General features: G+C 54.9%; 2 protein-coding genes and 1 pseudogene across 3 annotated transcripts; 1 reads left to right on the forward strand and 2 right to left on the reverse strand.

Moving 5' to 3' along the window:
• The first annotated feature begins 126 nt into the window (after positions 1 to 126).
• On the forward strand, positions 127 to 6699 carry PPIB (peptidylprolyl isomerase B). Its single transcript, XM_022579748.2, has 5 exons — positions 127 to 308; positions 1032 to 1145; positions 2066 to 2159; positions 5464 to 5648; positions 6352 to 6699. The coding sequence occupies exons 1-5, from the start codon at positions 174 to 176 to the stop codon at positions 6472 to 6474; spliced, it is 651 nt and encodes a 216-aa protein (XP_022435456.1). The 5' UTR covers positions 127 to 173; the 3' UTR covers positions 6475 to 6699.
• Positions 3053 to 3789, reverse strand: LOC149750177 (uncharacterized; annotated as a pseudogene).
• Positions 6700 to 7334: 635 nt separating the features above from the next.
• Positions 7335 to 10370, reverse strand: SNX22 (sorting nexin 22). 2 transcript variants are annotated; one of them, XM_022579746.2, is made up of 7 exons: positions 10195 to 10370; positions 9738 to 9821; positions 9205 to 9309; positions 8632 to 8726; positions 8225 to 8257; positions 7925 to 7992; positions 7335 to 7456 (listed from the first exon to the last, which is right to left on the reverse strand). In XM_022579746.2, exons 1-7 carry the CDS (start codon positions 10267 to 10269, stop codon positions 7335 to 7337), a joined length of 582 nt encoding a protein of 193 aa, XP_022435454.1. In that variant the 5' UTR covers positions 10270 to 10370. The 2 variants fall into 2 exon arrangements, with proteins under 2 accessions (XP_022435454.1, XP_089763259.1); XM_089907133.1 differs by lacking the exons at positions 7335 to 7456; positions 7925 to 7992 and having other exon boundaries at positions 8058 to 8257; positions 9738 to 10370.
• Positions 10371 to 15546: the final 5176 nt, after the last annotated feature.

Genomic DNA, 15546 nt, shown 5'->3' on the forward strand with positions numbered 1-15546 from the left:
CCTACCATCTGGCGCCCAACCAGAGGGGGAAATGGGGCCTGCCTCCCGCTAGGAGGCCTGCAGGAGCCCCGGTTCCCCCCGGCTGCGCTCGGTGGAGGATCCGGGCCCACGTCGCCGCGCCCCTACCCTCCTCCAGCCTCGGCAGCCCGGCCCGCGCTAGCTTCTCCCGGTGGATGCTGCGCCTCTCGGAGCGGAACATGAAGGTGCTCTTCGTCGCCGCCCTCATCGTGGGCTCCGTCCTCTTCCTGCTGTTGCCTGGACCTTCTGCTGCAGATGAGAAGAAGAAGGGGCCCAAAGTCACTGTTAAGGTCCAGCCTCCCGTCTCCAGACCTGCCTGGCGAGGCCTGCCCTCCGCCGCCTGGGTTCCGGCCTTGGCGCCTCTGGTCACACATGTCCGAGGCATTTCGGGTCCCAGAGCTTGGGCCTGGGCGTCCTCGGCCTTGGCTCTGCCCCTCCCTAGTTTCCCTGTCGTGGCCTCTTGGCGCCTGGGCCGTCCTCCCCCATTCAGACTGGAGAATGACCCGGACCCTCCCCGAGAGCCCAGCCCTGACCCAGGCGTTGGCGCCCAGGATGCCCAGCTGGGGCCGGCATTGCAGACTCAGAGTCGCCTATTTGCAGATACCCCACAGTGCTGAGGAAATGGTGAAAGATCGCGCCTGCCAGATTGCCAGTCTTTTCTCTACGTAGGCCAGATTTCAGCCACTTCAGTTACAAAGCACAGCAATGTAATAGTTTACACCTGAGTGGTGTGCTTAGGCTCCCATCTTTATGGTGTTTTGATGTTAAGTTTTAGAATCTGGGCCCATTATTTATTTAGAGCAAAGGTTGTTACTCTAGTCTAAGGAGAGTGTAAGCAAATGGAGCTTTCATTAGATTCTCATGGGGTTTTTGTCGCCACCAAAATCAGATTCAGAAACTGCTCTTAAAATATGGGTCTGTTTTCTCGCATCCTCCGGGTAGCTTCTTGGACCCTCGGTTCCCTAGGAAGGACCCTTTTAAGAGGCTAAGTTTGAAATTGTCTTTTTCCTCAGGTGTACTTTGACTTGCGAATTGGAGATGAAGATATAGGCCGGGTGGTCATCGGTCTCTTTGGAAAAACTGTTCCAAAAACAGTGGATAATTTTGTGGCCTTGGCTACAGGAGAGGTAAGTGGCTAGAGCGGAGGTAGCCAAGCTCACAGGCAGTGGAGTTGGCAAGTAGGGTTGGCGGGAAACTGAACTGCAGAGCGTGGCCCACCCATAGCAGTGGCCGTCACGGAGTACCAGCTGTGTCCTCTGGCACTGGGAACCCAGTATTATCATATCTTCTCAGTTTTTTAAACTAAATCCAGAATTAGAATTTTTTTTTCTTTTTTTGAGAAAATTTTTCATCTTTGAGACTTTGCAGTAACCAAAGAAAACATCCAGGGAAACTAGTTTGTGGTCTCTGCACCAGAGTGAGGGGCCCAGAGCTTTCCAGGTTTTAAGGAAATGAATGCCCCATTTAAGAAAGTCTGGGGCTTCCCTGGTGGCGCAGTGGTTGAGAGCCCGCCTGCCGATGCAGGGGACACGGGTTCGTGCCCCGGTCCAGGAAGATCCCACGTGCCGCGGAGCGGCTGGGCCCGTGAGCCATGGCCGCTGAGGCTGCGCGTCCGGAGCCTGTGCTCCGCAACGGGAGAGGCCGCAGCAGTGAGAGGCCCGCATACAGAAAAAAAAAAAAAAGGAAGTCTGCATTCCAACTTCCCATTGGGTCGGCAGGTAACTTTTTTTTTTTTTTTGGTCAGTTTTCTTCTCTTCCTATGATTAGATTAGGAAAAAACGAGAGGGGAAAGGTGGAGGCATTATGTATGAAGTAGAATTGTATAAAGGCAGAGGAAATGTGCGGTCTTATAGCCTTTCCTGGATCTGTGTGCTCCAGGCCTGGCCTTTGATTACTGGTCACCCAGTGGCACGTTGAAGGATGAATCTGCCAGCAGGGGTTTCTCTTCTGTGAGCAGTTGTTGTTGTGGGCTGGGTTCCTGCAGGGCCTATTTAATGTCTGCCTGGTGCCTCATGCCGCCTTCTCACCTTCTCATCCCTTTTTCTAGAAAGGATTTGGCTACAAAGACAGCAAATTCCATCGTGTGATCAAGGACTTCATGATCCAGGGTGGAGACTTCACCCGGGGAGATGGCACTGGAGGTAACCTCAAATCCTCTGGGCAGAGGGGTCTGTCGGTGCAGCCCCCAAGGTGGGAGGGCCAGGGAACCCAGTACAAAGGAGAGGGAAGAATGGGTTTCAGGTGGACATAAGAGAATCTCACGCAGCTGGCAGACCAGCTGATCCAGGCCTACAGCCTCGGTGACTTGCCTCGCAGTACGCCCTGCGGGGAGGGGAGCAAAGTGAAACACCTGTAGGTGATTCTAGGTCAGGCATGCAAAGCTTGTGTGGGCGGCCTTGGAAGCCCCAGCAAGGGTGGGAGAAGTTGTTCTCCTTGGCAGTCTCCCCCCAGAGACCACTTGACAAGAGCTGGCAGTCTCACCTGCGCTACTTGTACAGTAGGACAGACAGACAGCCTGGACTAACCAACAGGTCTCACCACACTTGGGTGCACAGCCTGCTGTTCCTTTAGACCACAGCTGCAGCTCACCCCACCGATCAATATTTACTGGGCCAGGCTCTGTGGTGGGTGCCGAGGATGCAAAAACCAGTGGGACGGCAACTCCCTTTCACTTCCAGTACCTGAAAAGTCACAAATGGGCTGTAACACAGCTTTTAGGGCTCAGGCTCTGTTCTCAAGTGGTTTATCGTCGAGGTGGGAAGAACGAGGAGAAAACACTATGAAAGTGACATAATACAAGATGTAAGTCATAGCTAGCTGGACGACAAAGACAAAGCAGACGTGATACAAAAGCACTGTAGTCATGGAGTCACACACAGTTGGGTGTCTGCCACCTTCTTACTTTGTGACCTCAGGCAAGTGAGTCCTCTGAACCTCAGCTTCCTCTTCTGTAGAGTAAGTGGTAAGAGTTGTGGGTGCTGGGAGGGTGAGGTGAGATGTTGAGTGCGTAGTGCCCAGCGAGTGGTAAGTAAAGTCAGCTGTCGTCAAAGTGCCTACAAGTAAAGGACTCACTTTGCACCAAGGTGATCAGGAAATGGCCTCGTAAACGTGAGGACAGATTTGAGCGGGGACAGATCTGGCTGGGGAGAATTTGCGTGGGCAGGGAAGAGGCAGGGTTAAGGCGTGAGCTCAGGTCTGGTCTGCGGCAGGAACTTGGCCAAAGGTGGGGTCAGGAGGATGGAAGTGAAGCTCCCACCGGGAACCCAGAGTGGCGGGCCGCGGCCAGGCCAGGGACCCAGGGCTTTGTCCTCCACGGAGTGAGGATCCGCTGAAGACTTGAATGGGAGCAAGGCCTGATCGCAAAGGAGTTTGAGGGATAATAATGTGGCAGATTCAGGACATGGACACAGGAGAAGCAGACTGGCAGGGGTGTTGGTGCAGCTGCCCCTGCGTTGGGCGATGTGGGCCTGAACCCAGGCAGGATACCTAGTGGGTAAGAGCAGAGATTCGAGAGCCAGACCACCTTGATCTTGGTTTGAATTCCAGCTCTGCTACTTCCCAGCTGGGGTGCCTTTAACCTCTGTACCTCGGTTTCTTCATCTTTGCAGTGGGGCTCTTAGCTCCTGCCTTACAGGGTGGGTTTTTTATGCTTCACACGCTTGCACCAGCCCTCTGGCACACTGGCCCCACTCTGAGCATTAGCTGTGATTGCAGCGGGGGTAGCAGGAATGGGAGAAAAGGATGAATCCGTGATGGGGGTGAGGACAACATTGACAACGCGCGGAGGAAACAAATGTCCAAAGAATAACTGAAGTCTGGAGAGAAAGGTGACAAAGTATGTTGAGTTTAAAACCTTCACTATCCATTCAAGTTTGGGACTCCTTATATCTTGGTAAAGTGATTGGAGCTAAGGATATAGACTTGGGAATTTTCTGGATAGCAGCAGTAGTTGAAGTCCTGCAGTTCACTGAGATGTACAAAGAGGATTCTCACATGGGAATCCTCTTTTTTTAAAGAAAAACTAAAAGAGTTGACAGTTTTATTTTCGCATTTCACATTACAAATAAAAATTGCTTTATTTGGTCCCACTACTCCCCTCCAAACCTATTCTCTCTTTGATAGGAAGGGGGAACAAGTCTTCCTTGTCATGCTGTTAGAAAACACCCCAAGTCACAGCGCCGTGATCTCTTGGTGAAGTAGAACAAGTAATATAAAACTGATGTAAAGAGGCTCCCCAATCTCCTGTCTGGTTGAGTCCTTCCTGGCCAGGTGATTTTCACACTTCCCACTTACTGTACAATCAGAAATACCTCCTCAGCATCAGTCTAGGACAGCTTCCCAACCTGGTTCCACTCTGTGGGAACCACAAGATGAAAATACGTGTATTGAAGAGGAAAAAGGTTTCGTATGCAAATAAGTTTGAAAGGTGTTGGGTAAAACAAAATGAAAATTACTTCTTTGCTGCTGGGTTTCCTGGGGCCTCTAGTGCACAGTGTGAATCTCTAGGAGAGGACAGGGACAAAGAAGGGTGCAGTATTTCTCCTGGAACCAGCCTTGGGAACTTAGGTTAGGATCTCTGGAATGGGGTAGAGATCCTCTCGGCTCCACTGTCTTGTATGCTGGCCCCAGACCCTCCACAGACAGACACAGTAAACACACTCAGAGCCACCTTTTATTTTGGTTCATGCGTTGATAAGAGGCTCTTGACTTTCCAGAACTGAAATGGCGGCCCCTCTCTCTTGCTTCTCCCTGCCCCTCCCCACTCATCTCTCCTCCTGCTTTGGAGTGTCCTCAGTATCTTTTGGGCTCTTAGGAAGAAAAGCTGGTCAGCCACAGCAGCCCTCCTTTTTCTTTTTTTTTTTTTTTTGTGGTACGCGGGCCTCTCAGTGTCGCGGCCTCTCCCGTTGCGGAGCACAGGCTCCGGATGCGCAGGCTCAGTGGCCATGGCTCACGGGCGCAGCCGCTCCGCGGCATGTGGGATCTTCCCGGACCTGGGCACAAACCCGTGTCCCCTGCATCGGCAGGCGGACTCTCAACCACTGCGCCACCAGGGAAGCCCTAGTCCTCCTTTTCTGGAGGGTTCTTACCTGCCCTGCATCCTGCACAGCACCTCCCTCCACTAAAGTAAGTCCCCATGGCAGGCCTCTCAGGCCACAGCCAAGGTAGTTTTTAATATGTGCCTTATTTGAAAGTCGTAAAACTATATTCTCAGAGTAATCATTGTGTGAGCTATTCACTAAATCACCCTGGCCTCATGTCCCACTTGGGCTGTCAGTATGGTTTGGCTCCAGGGCCAGAGGGTAGGAAGGGAACCGCTTGTACGTCCTTGTACTCCACTGGAGCCTGGCCTGGCACGGGGGACAGGTTCAGCCTCTGGAATCCTCGCCCCGAAGATCTGCTTCGTTGGGGCTCCCCCAGCTCCCCTGACCTACTCTTTCTTCCCAGGGAAGAGCATCTATGGTGAACGCTTCCCTGATGAGAACTTCAAGCTGAAACACTATGGCCCTGGCTGGGTAAGCATGGCCAACGCAGGCAAAGACACCAACGGCTCCCAGTTCTTCATCACAACGGTCAAGACAGCCTGGTTAGATGGCAAGCATGTAGTGTTCGGCAAAGTTCTAGAGGGCATGGTGAGTTTGGGGGGGAGGGACTAACTGTAGGCAACCCTGATCAGGGATCTGACACAGACCCCAGGGCAGGGGATCCATATATTTTATCCCTTCCCCAGAAGCGAATGTACAGATTCTGACCAGTGTTTATTTCTACAAACCTGGGGGGAATTGAGACTAAACAGCCTCTCTCTCTCTATGCCCCCGAGTTTTTTTTTTTTTTTTTTTGGTCATGCCGTCTAGCGTGCAGGATCTTAGTTCCCCGACTAGGGATCGAACCCGTGCCTCCTGTCATGGAAGCCCAGAGCCTTAACCACTGGGCCGCCAGGGAAGTCCTGCCTCCAAGTTCTAAATCCCTCCAGGCCCCAGGCAGAGGCCGGCCAGGAGGTCTCGGTGAGGCTGCACAGTTGAGGACCCTCCATCCCGTTATTCAGTCAGGCATGTCCTGGCACCACCGTCGGTTGTACAGGGCCCAGCCGCCCCCCTCCTCACCCCTAGCCCAGCCTGGGTCATACTTCAGAGGATCGAAACTACTGCATCCTCCTGTTGTCAAATCTGGGTTCTTCTTGCCCTGGGCTGGCGCCCGGCCACGATGCCCTTAGGATTTTGGTGCCTCGTGGTTTGTACACTGTTCATCACGTGCAGGTTTCAGCCCTCGCAGCCGCACGCTGGGGCCTGTCTCCCTTGACCAGCAGACCGCCTGACACTCTGCCTTCCTCCCCAGGATGTAGTGCGTAAGGTGGAGAGCACCAAGACAGACGGTCGGGACAGGCCTCTGAAGGACGTGACGATCGCAGACTGTGGCAAGATCGAAGTGGAGAAGCCCTTTGCCATCGCCAAGGAGTAGGGCCCCAGGGACCTCTTCCCTTTGAGCGACTGTCTGTGTGGCCCTGTTGCCCTCCTGGGGGTGAAGACAGCCCGCCACAGGGCTCCATGCTGCACTGGCCGTAGTGCTGGCATCTGATGGAGCGGACCCCTCCCCCCACATTCTGCGGGCCCGCGGGCCCAGTTTTGTAACAAACTCCTACCAACAAACACTGACGGATTAAAAAAAAGGTGTTTATAATCTGCGTATGGGCTGGGTTCTGGGGCCTCCGGCACACCCACCCACCCACCCGACCCTAAATCCAGTGCCAGCCCGCCTGGGGCTCCTGTGGCAGTGGTGCCTGTCCCCTCCTTGGGTTCCGGCCTGAACCCTTTCCCTCCAGAAATGAGGGAGAGATGAACACAAACCAGACATTTCTAACTGGCCACACAAGTCTGGGAGGGCAGGGGGAAACAGATCTGGACATTCACAGAAAAATGTGCTACGCACAAAATGTCAAGCAGAAGCTTTTGCCCCTTGCTTCTGAACTTGGCTAGCCACTGTGCCTCAACCTTTGCATGTCCCCGCCATGCCTTTCTCCTGACGTAGGTAAAGGAATACACCTGCCCCTTTTCATAGCCCACCTCCAAACTGGTGGGCTATGAACATTCTAAAGGAATTCTACCTTTATTCCCTATCCTCTGTTGTCCCCACCCTGGCCCCTGGGCTCTAGGAGTGCAGGATCCTACCCCCTCAGACACCAGTGCAGCTGAGTTCTGAGCCTGGAGGGGTGGAGGGTGGTGAGTCCGGGGTCCAGGCCAAGGCTGACCCAGCCCATGTCCCTTTCATAGGATTGAGGTCCATGACTGTCCTGGCAGGTGGCCTAAAGCCCTCTGGACTGGTCAGGGCATCGGTGGCACTGGAGCAGGGTGACAGGCAGCCTCTGGCTGGGCTTTAGCTGTGCTGGCGCTGAAGCCATAGAGGCCCTGGAGCACACCGTTCACCACCACGTTGGGCAGAGGCTCTAGGACAGAAGGAAAACAGGAGTAAGGGGTAGGGGCTTCAGGGCAAGAGGAAGTGGGGCGGGCCTGGCTGCAGGCCTGCAGCTCCCTGAGCTCGGGCTCATAGGCTCAGCACCCCCTGTTCCCCGAGAACAGGGGTCCCTGCCAAGGCAGCAGGTAGCAGCTGGCCAACTCAAATGAGGCCTTGGCATTCCCAGTTCACATTCTGTTCACATCTTGGCAAAGCCAGGCTGGTAAAGAATGGAGACCAGGGGAGCCAAGCTCATTTCACCATGTCTACTTCCTGGAGGAAAATACAAAGCAGGCTACAGGGGCACAGGAACAGCAGGGAGGTGTGGCCCCAAAGGGGGGCAGTAGGAGGGAGATGCTGCCTAGGGGTCCTGCGAGCTGAGAAATATCAACTTCACCCTCACTCCCACCCTGGTACCTGGGCCCTAAGTGTGGATTATGGGTCAGAGGCACCTCCTCACCTGGGGATGGGATGCAAATATAAGGATCCATGCAGAAGCTGATAACAGGCCGGTGGTACAGCTGTGAGCTAGGAAGAAAAGGGGTCATGAACAGTGGAGGGGGAAACAGAGAAAAGTGTCAGGTTGGGTGGAGACTAAGGACTGAGATCACCAAGGACCCACAGAGGAAAAGTGGGAAGTGGGCTCAGGAGGCAACAACATGAAAACCTGGAGCACGGGGACAGGCCAGAGACTTCAGGCCCTGGCGTATGGCCACGAGGGGGCAGCAGGAACCCAGTGCAGACAGGGACTTGGACTTGCCTGCTGTTGCCGGGCAGGAACTCCCCCAGGGCGCTGAAAAGAAGAGAGAGGCTGTGAGCTGCCTGGGGATGCCCGTGGGGGGGGGGGGGGGGGCGTGTGGCAGGGGTGGAGATGCGGAAGCCCAGAATTTCACCTCCCAGGGGACTGCTGCTTCTATTTCTAACAAACTCAGCTCGGGAGGCACCCGGGGTAGCCAAGGCTCTTCAGAAAACAGCCCCTCCACAGGGGTCAAGAAAGCCTACTGGGGAGGTGTGTCTTAAAGAGGAAGAACCAGGCTAGGGCCTGGCAGATACAAGAAGGAAAGGGGCTTGACCTCTAAAACCTTTCCTCGCCTGCTGGCTGCAGAGAGCCCCTGTCCCCACAACACTGGGGCCCCTCTCATGCCAAGCGCCTCTAGAGATGCTCACCCCCAGCTGCTGGCCTTGGGGACTATGGGCAAGTGGCGAAGACTCAGGAATTCCAGTAGTTCCTTGGGCACATCCTGGTTCAAGTATAGGATGCCCTGGAGAAGAGAACAGAGGCAACCTGTAATCAGATTCAGCTGTGTAATACGCAGAGCCTGGTGCAAATTGAAAACACGTGGGCCCTTCCAAAATGATAAAGAATTTCAAGACAGCCAGAGCAGAGCATTAAACCAAGCTAGGGCCCTTCTGAGCACTGGCCCTGGGTGACTATACAGATTGGCTCACGAAGCCAGCCTGGCCTGCAATTGGGCATAACCGTGTGGGAGAGGGGGGGAAGGATCTCCACCCTCATCAGGAGGGCAGTACAGGATCTCACCCTGGAGAAGGACAGCTAGCCTTTATTTAACTGGGACTACCTGCCTCCTGGGTACCTCACTCAATCCTACCAATTCAGAGAGGGACTAGAACATGGCCAAAATGTAGGTCCCCTTCACCCCAATCCCCCGCACCTCTCTGCCGGTGTCACACCTCTGGTCCAGCAGGCTGAGAGGCAAACAGAGTGAGACCCACACACACCTGGATATAGGCCTCCAAGCTCTGCCGCCGCTGCTCCAGTCCTCTGGTCCTCCAGTTGGGCAGGCGTTTCGAGGGGAAGTCGGGCACTTTGGACAGTTTCTTGATCTGCCAGGAGGTTACCGCAGTGCGATCACAGCATCCCGATTGAGCCCTCAAGCTCACTTCATCCTAGCCAAGAGCCCTCCCCAGTCCTCCCTGCCACCCACACCCCCAAACTTCAGGCTGTACCCTGAGACACGCCCGCGTGGTGAGTAGTGGTTGGGACAAGGGCGAGAGGCGCCCCCAACACCCCTGTCCGCCCCCAAGACGCCCGACGCCAGACCAGCCGCGCAGGGGCACGGGCAGCACGTGGGACCTAACCCTTTGCGCGCGTTCCGCAGCCCGCAGGGAGGTCTGTGCCCACGACCTGAGCTCTCTAGGGCCCGGTAATGGGGGTGGCAGAGGCTGGGGCCCGCCAGCTTGTCTGCCTGCCTCTCAGGGCTTGGGAAGGAGCCGGGCCGGGGTCGGTCTGTCGGTGGTGGGCGCAGCCTCACCCGTTTGTGCAGCGCGTGGAACTCGCTGTAGCGCCTCTGCACGGTGTGTCTGCGCCCGTGGCACAGCACCTCCACTCGGAACACCTGGCGGGCGCGGGAGGGCAGCCGGGTGCGCGTGAGGCCTGGCGGGTTGGTGCAGCAGGACCGGCTCCCGGCGACGCACCCACCCTCCGCCCTCAGAGGCGCAAAGCGGCCTGGGAGCGCCGCTGCTCTCCAGGGACCCTCCCAAGTCCCCACACACTTGGGGGCTCTGCTCCGTGCAGTCCCTCAGGAGCCGGGACCGCCGTCGGCGGGGCTGGCAAGTCCAAGCGGCCCAGAGACCCTCGGCAGCGTGTCCCCAGACGGCCTGGGCCGCCGCGCTCGGACCCCGAACCCGAGGTGCGGGGTCCGCATTGCATTTGACGCAGGGAAATCCGGCGGGTCCCCGCGCCCCTTCCCATCCACTGCCCCCGCTCACCATGTGGCCTTTTTCGGGGCTCTGCCGGGTCCCCTCGGCCTCGGGCCCCACCGACGGGATGCGAACTTCCAGCATGCACGCGCCGCTTGCAGCCGAACTCTCCGCGCTCCGACCAGAGACCGCGGCGTCGCCGGCCCCGCCTCCTCGTGCCTGCGGGACCCGCCCCTACGTTGGCCCCGCCCAGGGCGTTCCCCAGCGCCGCCGGGTCCTGCAAGGGGCTGATTAGGCTGGAGCCCGATAGCGCGAGGCGGGCGCCGCCCACTGAGCCTAATGGGGCCGCAGAACTTGGAGACCCTTCGGCAGAAAGCCATCTGTTTGTCAACATGTCCACATTCACCGAGTCCCCAGTGATTGACAGGAATGCGGGAGAGCCAAATTTCACCTGCTCTTATTCGAGCGCCTGCTAAGGGCTGTAAGCCCCTGTGGGCATTGGCAAGGAGGGAGGCTGGGCCCAGATCCACCAGGGGCGTTCCTTGCGTTCCTCACACCCTTGCCCAGGACCAGGCTGCATCCCCATCTCCTTCCCTCCACCTTCAACGTGGACCCTGGGAGCGCGGCCTGGGGTAAAGCTTGGACGCACTCTGGCTTTGATGTCCCCCTTCCCCCAGCATTCGTAGGCCCCATTCATTCATTTTTTTAAAAAATATTTGGCTGCATCTGGTCTTCTTTGCGGCAGGAAGGCTCTTTGTTGCAGCACGTGGGCTCCAGAGCGCACGGGCTCATTAGTTGCAGCACACGGTCTCTCTAGTTGTGGAGTGCGGGCTTAGTTGCCCCGCGGCCCGTGGGATCTTAGTTCCCAGACCAGGGATCAAACCCACCTCCCCTGCACTGGAAGGTGGATTCTTAACCATTGGACCACCAGGGAAGTCCCCATTCATTCATTTTAAAAATCCATTCCTCCATTTCAATCATCTTTCAGCCCAAACCTTCATCAGGCGGAGGAGAGGCAGTGTAGGGACAGAGGCTCTGCTTTAGCGGTCAGACAGCTTGGGTTTCCCCAACTGTGTAGATCTGTGCTCATCTGCAAAATTGAGATAATATGCCTCCTTCGGGCGAGTGTACGAAAACTGAGAGAGATAATCCCTGCTAAGCCCTCAGCAGAGTAGGTATTAGGAAAATGGCAGTTTGTGGGCTCATCCTGGAAACACAGGTGGGTGATGCTGGTATGCAGGGCAATGGATGGGGAAGAGGGACTGTGGGAGGTGGCACGAGGCTGCCCTTGCCCACTCTTCTGGCAGAGTCTTTCTGGGTGTGTGACAGGATTTAATCCAGAACTCTCTCACCTCCTGTGCTAGGAAAGGGTTCTGCTCCCACCTCTCAGCGCTCTTCCCCCACCCGCCTAAGGGAGCTTTCCCATTCAGCACAAGCCTCCACTCCATTGACTCCTCCCCAGATAGTCTTGGGGGGCAGTGGAGGAAGGCGAGGCCCCTGCCTCCCAGAGCTCACCCCAGCAGAAAGCTTGATGGTGGTAAGGAGCAGAGAACCTGTCGTAGGAGCTGGGGTTGGGGGACCACTGACTCCCTCCCTCCCTTGCTAGTGCAGAGGTGTTTCTGAGCTGGAGCAGAAACTCCCCATTCCCAGCTCTGCCCCCAGAGAGAGGCTGAGAGGATGACCCCATAAGGGGGCAAGCAGGTCTCACCAATACTATGTTCCACACTTTCCCCCCGCCAAATTCCATCTCACAGGGGCCTCAGAATCAGGAAGCTGAAACCTCCTGGAAGGGAAACGATCCACCATGAGGAGAAGTGCTGGTGTTTCATTACCTCCCTTGTTCTCTAGGGCCCCATCAGTCAGGGACCCTGCTCTCCTTGTCTGCTGTTCAGGGAGTCCTCTTCTAGGACCCTCAAACCTCTAAACTTCTTGGTCGCCCATCCTAATGAAGGTCTGCCTCTGTCTCTATTCCCACCACCCAGAACACTGCCACATCTTCTAATGGACCTCTCTTGTTTTTCCTGCCTCTCTCCCTCATACAAGGTCTACTCTCTACCTAGTAGCACAGACCTTCCAAAGGCTTCACGTTGTGCTTAAAACAAAACCCGCCCTCCCCGCCATAGTCTACACAGCTCTAAATGACCCAGCCCATCTCTCATTTTCTCTCCTACCCTCTCATGCATGGGGCTCCAGCCACAGCGACATTCTTCCAGTTCTTCAAACCTAACGAACTCTTTCTGCCTCAGGACATTTATACTGTTTCATCTCTCTGAAACACTTTTTTGTTTTAGAAGTTTTGTGGGTTTTTTTTTTAATTTTTAAATTTTATTTATTTTTGGCTGCCTTGGGTCTTCATTGCTGCGTGCGGGCTTTCTCTAGTTGCGGCGAGCGGGGGCTACTTTCCGTTGCAGTGCGCGGGCTTCTCACTGCGATGGCTTCTCTTGTTGTGGAGCACGCGCTCCAGGCACGTGGGCTTCAGTAGTTGTGGTGCACGGGCTCAGTAGTTGTGGCTCGTGGGCCCCAGAGCGCAGGCTCAGTAGTTGTGGTGCACGGGCTTAGTTGCTCTGCGGCATGTGGGATCTTCCCAGACCAGGGATCAAACCCGTGTCCCCTACATTGGCAGGTGGATTCTTAACCACTGTGCCACCAGGGAATCCCTCCCTGCAACACTTTTTCCTTACTCTTCACCTGGTGGGCTTTGCCTAAAACTTCTAATTCTTAGCCTAAAACTCACCTTCTCATAGACACCTTCCTTCCTGACCATCCTATCATAAGCACCTTGTCTCTGCACTCATTCCAATATTACTGTTACTGTTTGTTTATTGTTTCTCCCTGGTGTCCCCAACTCGGCCCCCAGACTCAGTACCAGTGAGCCAGGGACATGGTCTCTTGTCAGGGTTTTGCCACCATGGTGCCAAGCATGTAGTAGATGCTCAAAAGAAGCATTGTTGATTGAAAGACTGTATGAATCAATGGGGGAAGGGGATGATGGGAAGAGGCTAGGGAGAGGAGGGAAGGCCTGGGAAAGAGGCAGGAAGGGAGCAGGGTTGCTGAAGGGTTACAGGAAGGCCTGCAGAGGGATAACAACAGAAATCCTCTTCCTACCTTCAGAGTTAGACTCTTATCTCTCGCTCTCTCTCTCTCTCTGAAGACCATCATCCACCTCATTCACTTACTTGATTTTCAGCTGTTCCTGAGAAGTCTCAAATCAATGGATTTTCATCCCCATTGATAGAGGGAGATTTGATGCACCTGACTGGTAAAACATTTGGTAGTAAACCTGCAGCTCCTTATTCCACAGCATTTCATTCAGACCTGAGTGAAGATCCAAATGAAGAAAAACAAGATCCTTGACCTGGAGACATTTATGTCTTTGGGGAGATAAAACAACTTATGGAGAATATTTTCCTGTAAAGAGGAACACGTGACATGATGTACACTCCAAAGCAGTTATTACAGTCAAAGGAAAAGTTTGTTTCCTGTATACTTTAAACATTGGCCCTCTCCGTATGTGAACAGTGACCTAAGTTCCAGTCTCAGATTACACGGCCCTAACGGGGTTTTCCGAATGCATACTCCTGGCGTGGAGTCTGACCCAGTGCGTTTTCCACAAGGTTGCTGGTGATGCTTATGCTCCTGGTTGGGGGCCACATTGTAAACACCTGTCTCTTGACGCCCACACCAGCCCTGCCAGGGAGGCGGGCCATTCTCGCCCCACTGTACAGACGTGAAGCCTGGAGATGAGGATCAAGGGCCAAGCAGAGGGCAGGAAGGGCTGGGGGCAGAGGTGTCCACCCCCGACACGCCCCCTCTCCTGGGGCCGCCTGGTCGCGGGCGCGCAGGTGGGTTGGACCGCGTCTCCGCCCTGGCTCGGCCCTCGCCTTCCACTGCCCTCACACAAAGCCCCTTTCACGGGCTCGGCTTCTACTGGGCGACCGGCGCTGTTCCGGAGGTTTGGTTAACCCCGTTAAGAAAACAAACAGCTCCTGGGCCTCGGGCGGGCAGGGGGGCGCCGCTGGGCACAGAGACTGGATGCTTTCCCCTCCCCGCGGGTGGGCGGAGGCGGACTGACCTGGAACCCCATTAACCCCGGGCAAGGCTGGGCCTGGACTGCTGGGATGGGGGCTGGAGTTGGAGGTTCTGGTCGCCAGGGCAACCTTTGACAACGCCCATGCCTCAGCGTCCTTACCTGTACCACGGGGAGTTGTGTGTAGACTAAGTGACATCATGCTTCCAAAGTGTTTGGCATGGGGCCTGGCACACAGGAAATAAACATTAGCTATTCTTATTCGACTGAATTATACGAATTCGCTGTTTTTGCAGGCCAAAACTGTGGGGTTTTGCCAATTACATATGGTCCGTCCAATATATTGTTAATGATTCATCTCTGAAACAACAAAAGCAAATTCTTCTATTCCTTTTTCAGTATCCTGAGGTTGCAAGGTTAGCTTAAAAACAGACAAACAAACAAACATTAGTTACTCCAACTACTAACTCTGTGATCAGGCTTTTCCTGATTTTCTCATTGTGCAACCAAAAACAGGTAAGAGAATGAATTCGAAGCAGAGGTTGGTGTAAATCAGCGACCATCCTGTCCATCCTAACAGCCTCAGAGCACTTACTAACTGCTTAGTAAGTACATCTTATACATGTGAAATAATAATAATCAAAATAAAAATTTTTATGTTGTGAATATTGGACTTTGGTACAGATGTCTAAAACATCAGTTCTGCTGCCACATTTTAAATTACTGAGCTAGTCTAAATTCATCATTTTATAGATGAGGAAGCTGAGGTGTGAGGAAGGGAGAAGTGGGCTGTGGAAAGGGCTGTGTTAGGAAGGCACCTCTGACAAGCATGTCCTGCCTGAGCCCTGAGAGCAAAGTCTGACCCCCCGTTAGACTGGTGCCCGGCTTCCCAAGGGACAGGTAGGCTCCAGCCAGCAGTGTCAATCCTAGGAGACCCCCCGCCTCTTGCCCAGAAGACAGGCAGCTCAGCTGCTTCAGACAACATGATACAAGGCCAGGGCAGGGGAGGCAGAGACCCCTCCAGCCGCCCGGCTTCGAGGCAACAGCTTCCCGGGGAGACTTTTCTGGTGCTACAACGACTCCTAACATCCCTTAGGGTGGTACGTCAGGGGACCAACCGATTGCCCTTCTGGTGCGCCCGCACCAGGGCTCAAGGAATAAAGACATGCTCAGGTACCCTCAAGTCACAGGACTTAAGCATGGAGGAAGCCGTGGGACTAAGAACTAAGGACAACAGGGAAGCTGAAAAGCCTCCAGGTCTGGAATGGAGATGCACCTCCACCCGCTCTAGCCCTGGATACTGTCTGGGGTTTCGCAGCAAGTCGAGTTTTTACTCTCTGCCATTAATGGTCCCCAGCTACTCACCCAAGCTGTTCTCTGTCTTCCAGCTTCTG

Source organism: Delphinapterus leucas, chromosome 2, assembly GCF_059928025.1.
Source record: "Delphinapterus leucas isolate spDelLeu-1000000601 "Yukka" chromosome 2, BTC_Dleu_Yukka2, whole genome shotgun sequence".
Classification (NCBI taxonomy): domain Eukaryota; kingdom Metazoa; phylum Chordata; class Mammalia; order Artiodactyla; family Monodontidae; genus Delphinapterus; species Delphinapterus leucas.

Excerpts from the sequence above, each read along its gene's own strand:
- PPIB (XM_022579748.2), top strand. The coding sequence starts at position 174 with ATGCTGCGCCTCTCGGAGCGGAACATGAAGGTGCTCTTCGTCGCCGCC. Across the intron at positions 1,146-2,065 it reads TGGCCTTGGCTACAGGAGAG|AAAGGATTTGGCTACAAAGA; the intron begins GTAAGTGGCTAG and ends CCCTTTTTCTAG. Across the intron at positions 2,160-5,463 it reads CCGGGGAGATGGCACTGGAG|GGAAGAGCATCTATGGTGAA; the intron begins GTAACCTCAAAT and ends CTTTCTTCCCAG.
- SNX22 (XM_089907133.1), bottom strand. The coding sequence starts at position 10,269 with ATGCTGGAAGTTCGCATCCCGTCGGTGGGGCCCGAGGCCGAGGGGACC. Across the intron at positions 9,310-9,737 it reads TCCACGCGCTGCACAAACGG|ATCAAGAAACTGTCCAAAGT; the intron begins GTGAGGCTGCGC and ends ACCTCCTGGCAG. Across the intron at positions 8,727-9,204 it reads GCTTGGAGGCCTATATCCAG|GGCATCCTATACTTGAACCA; the intron begins GTGTGTGTGGGT and ends TCTCTTCTCCAG.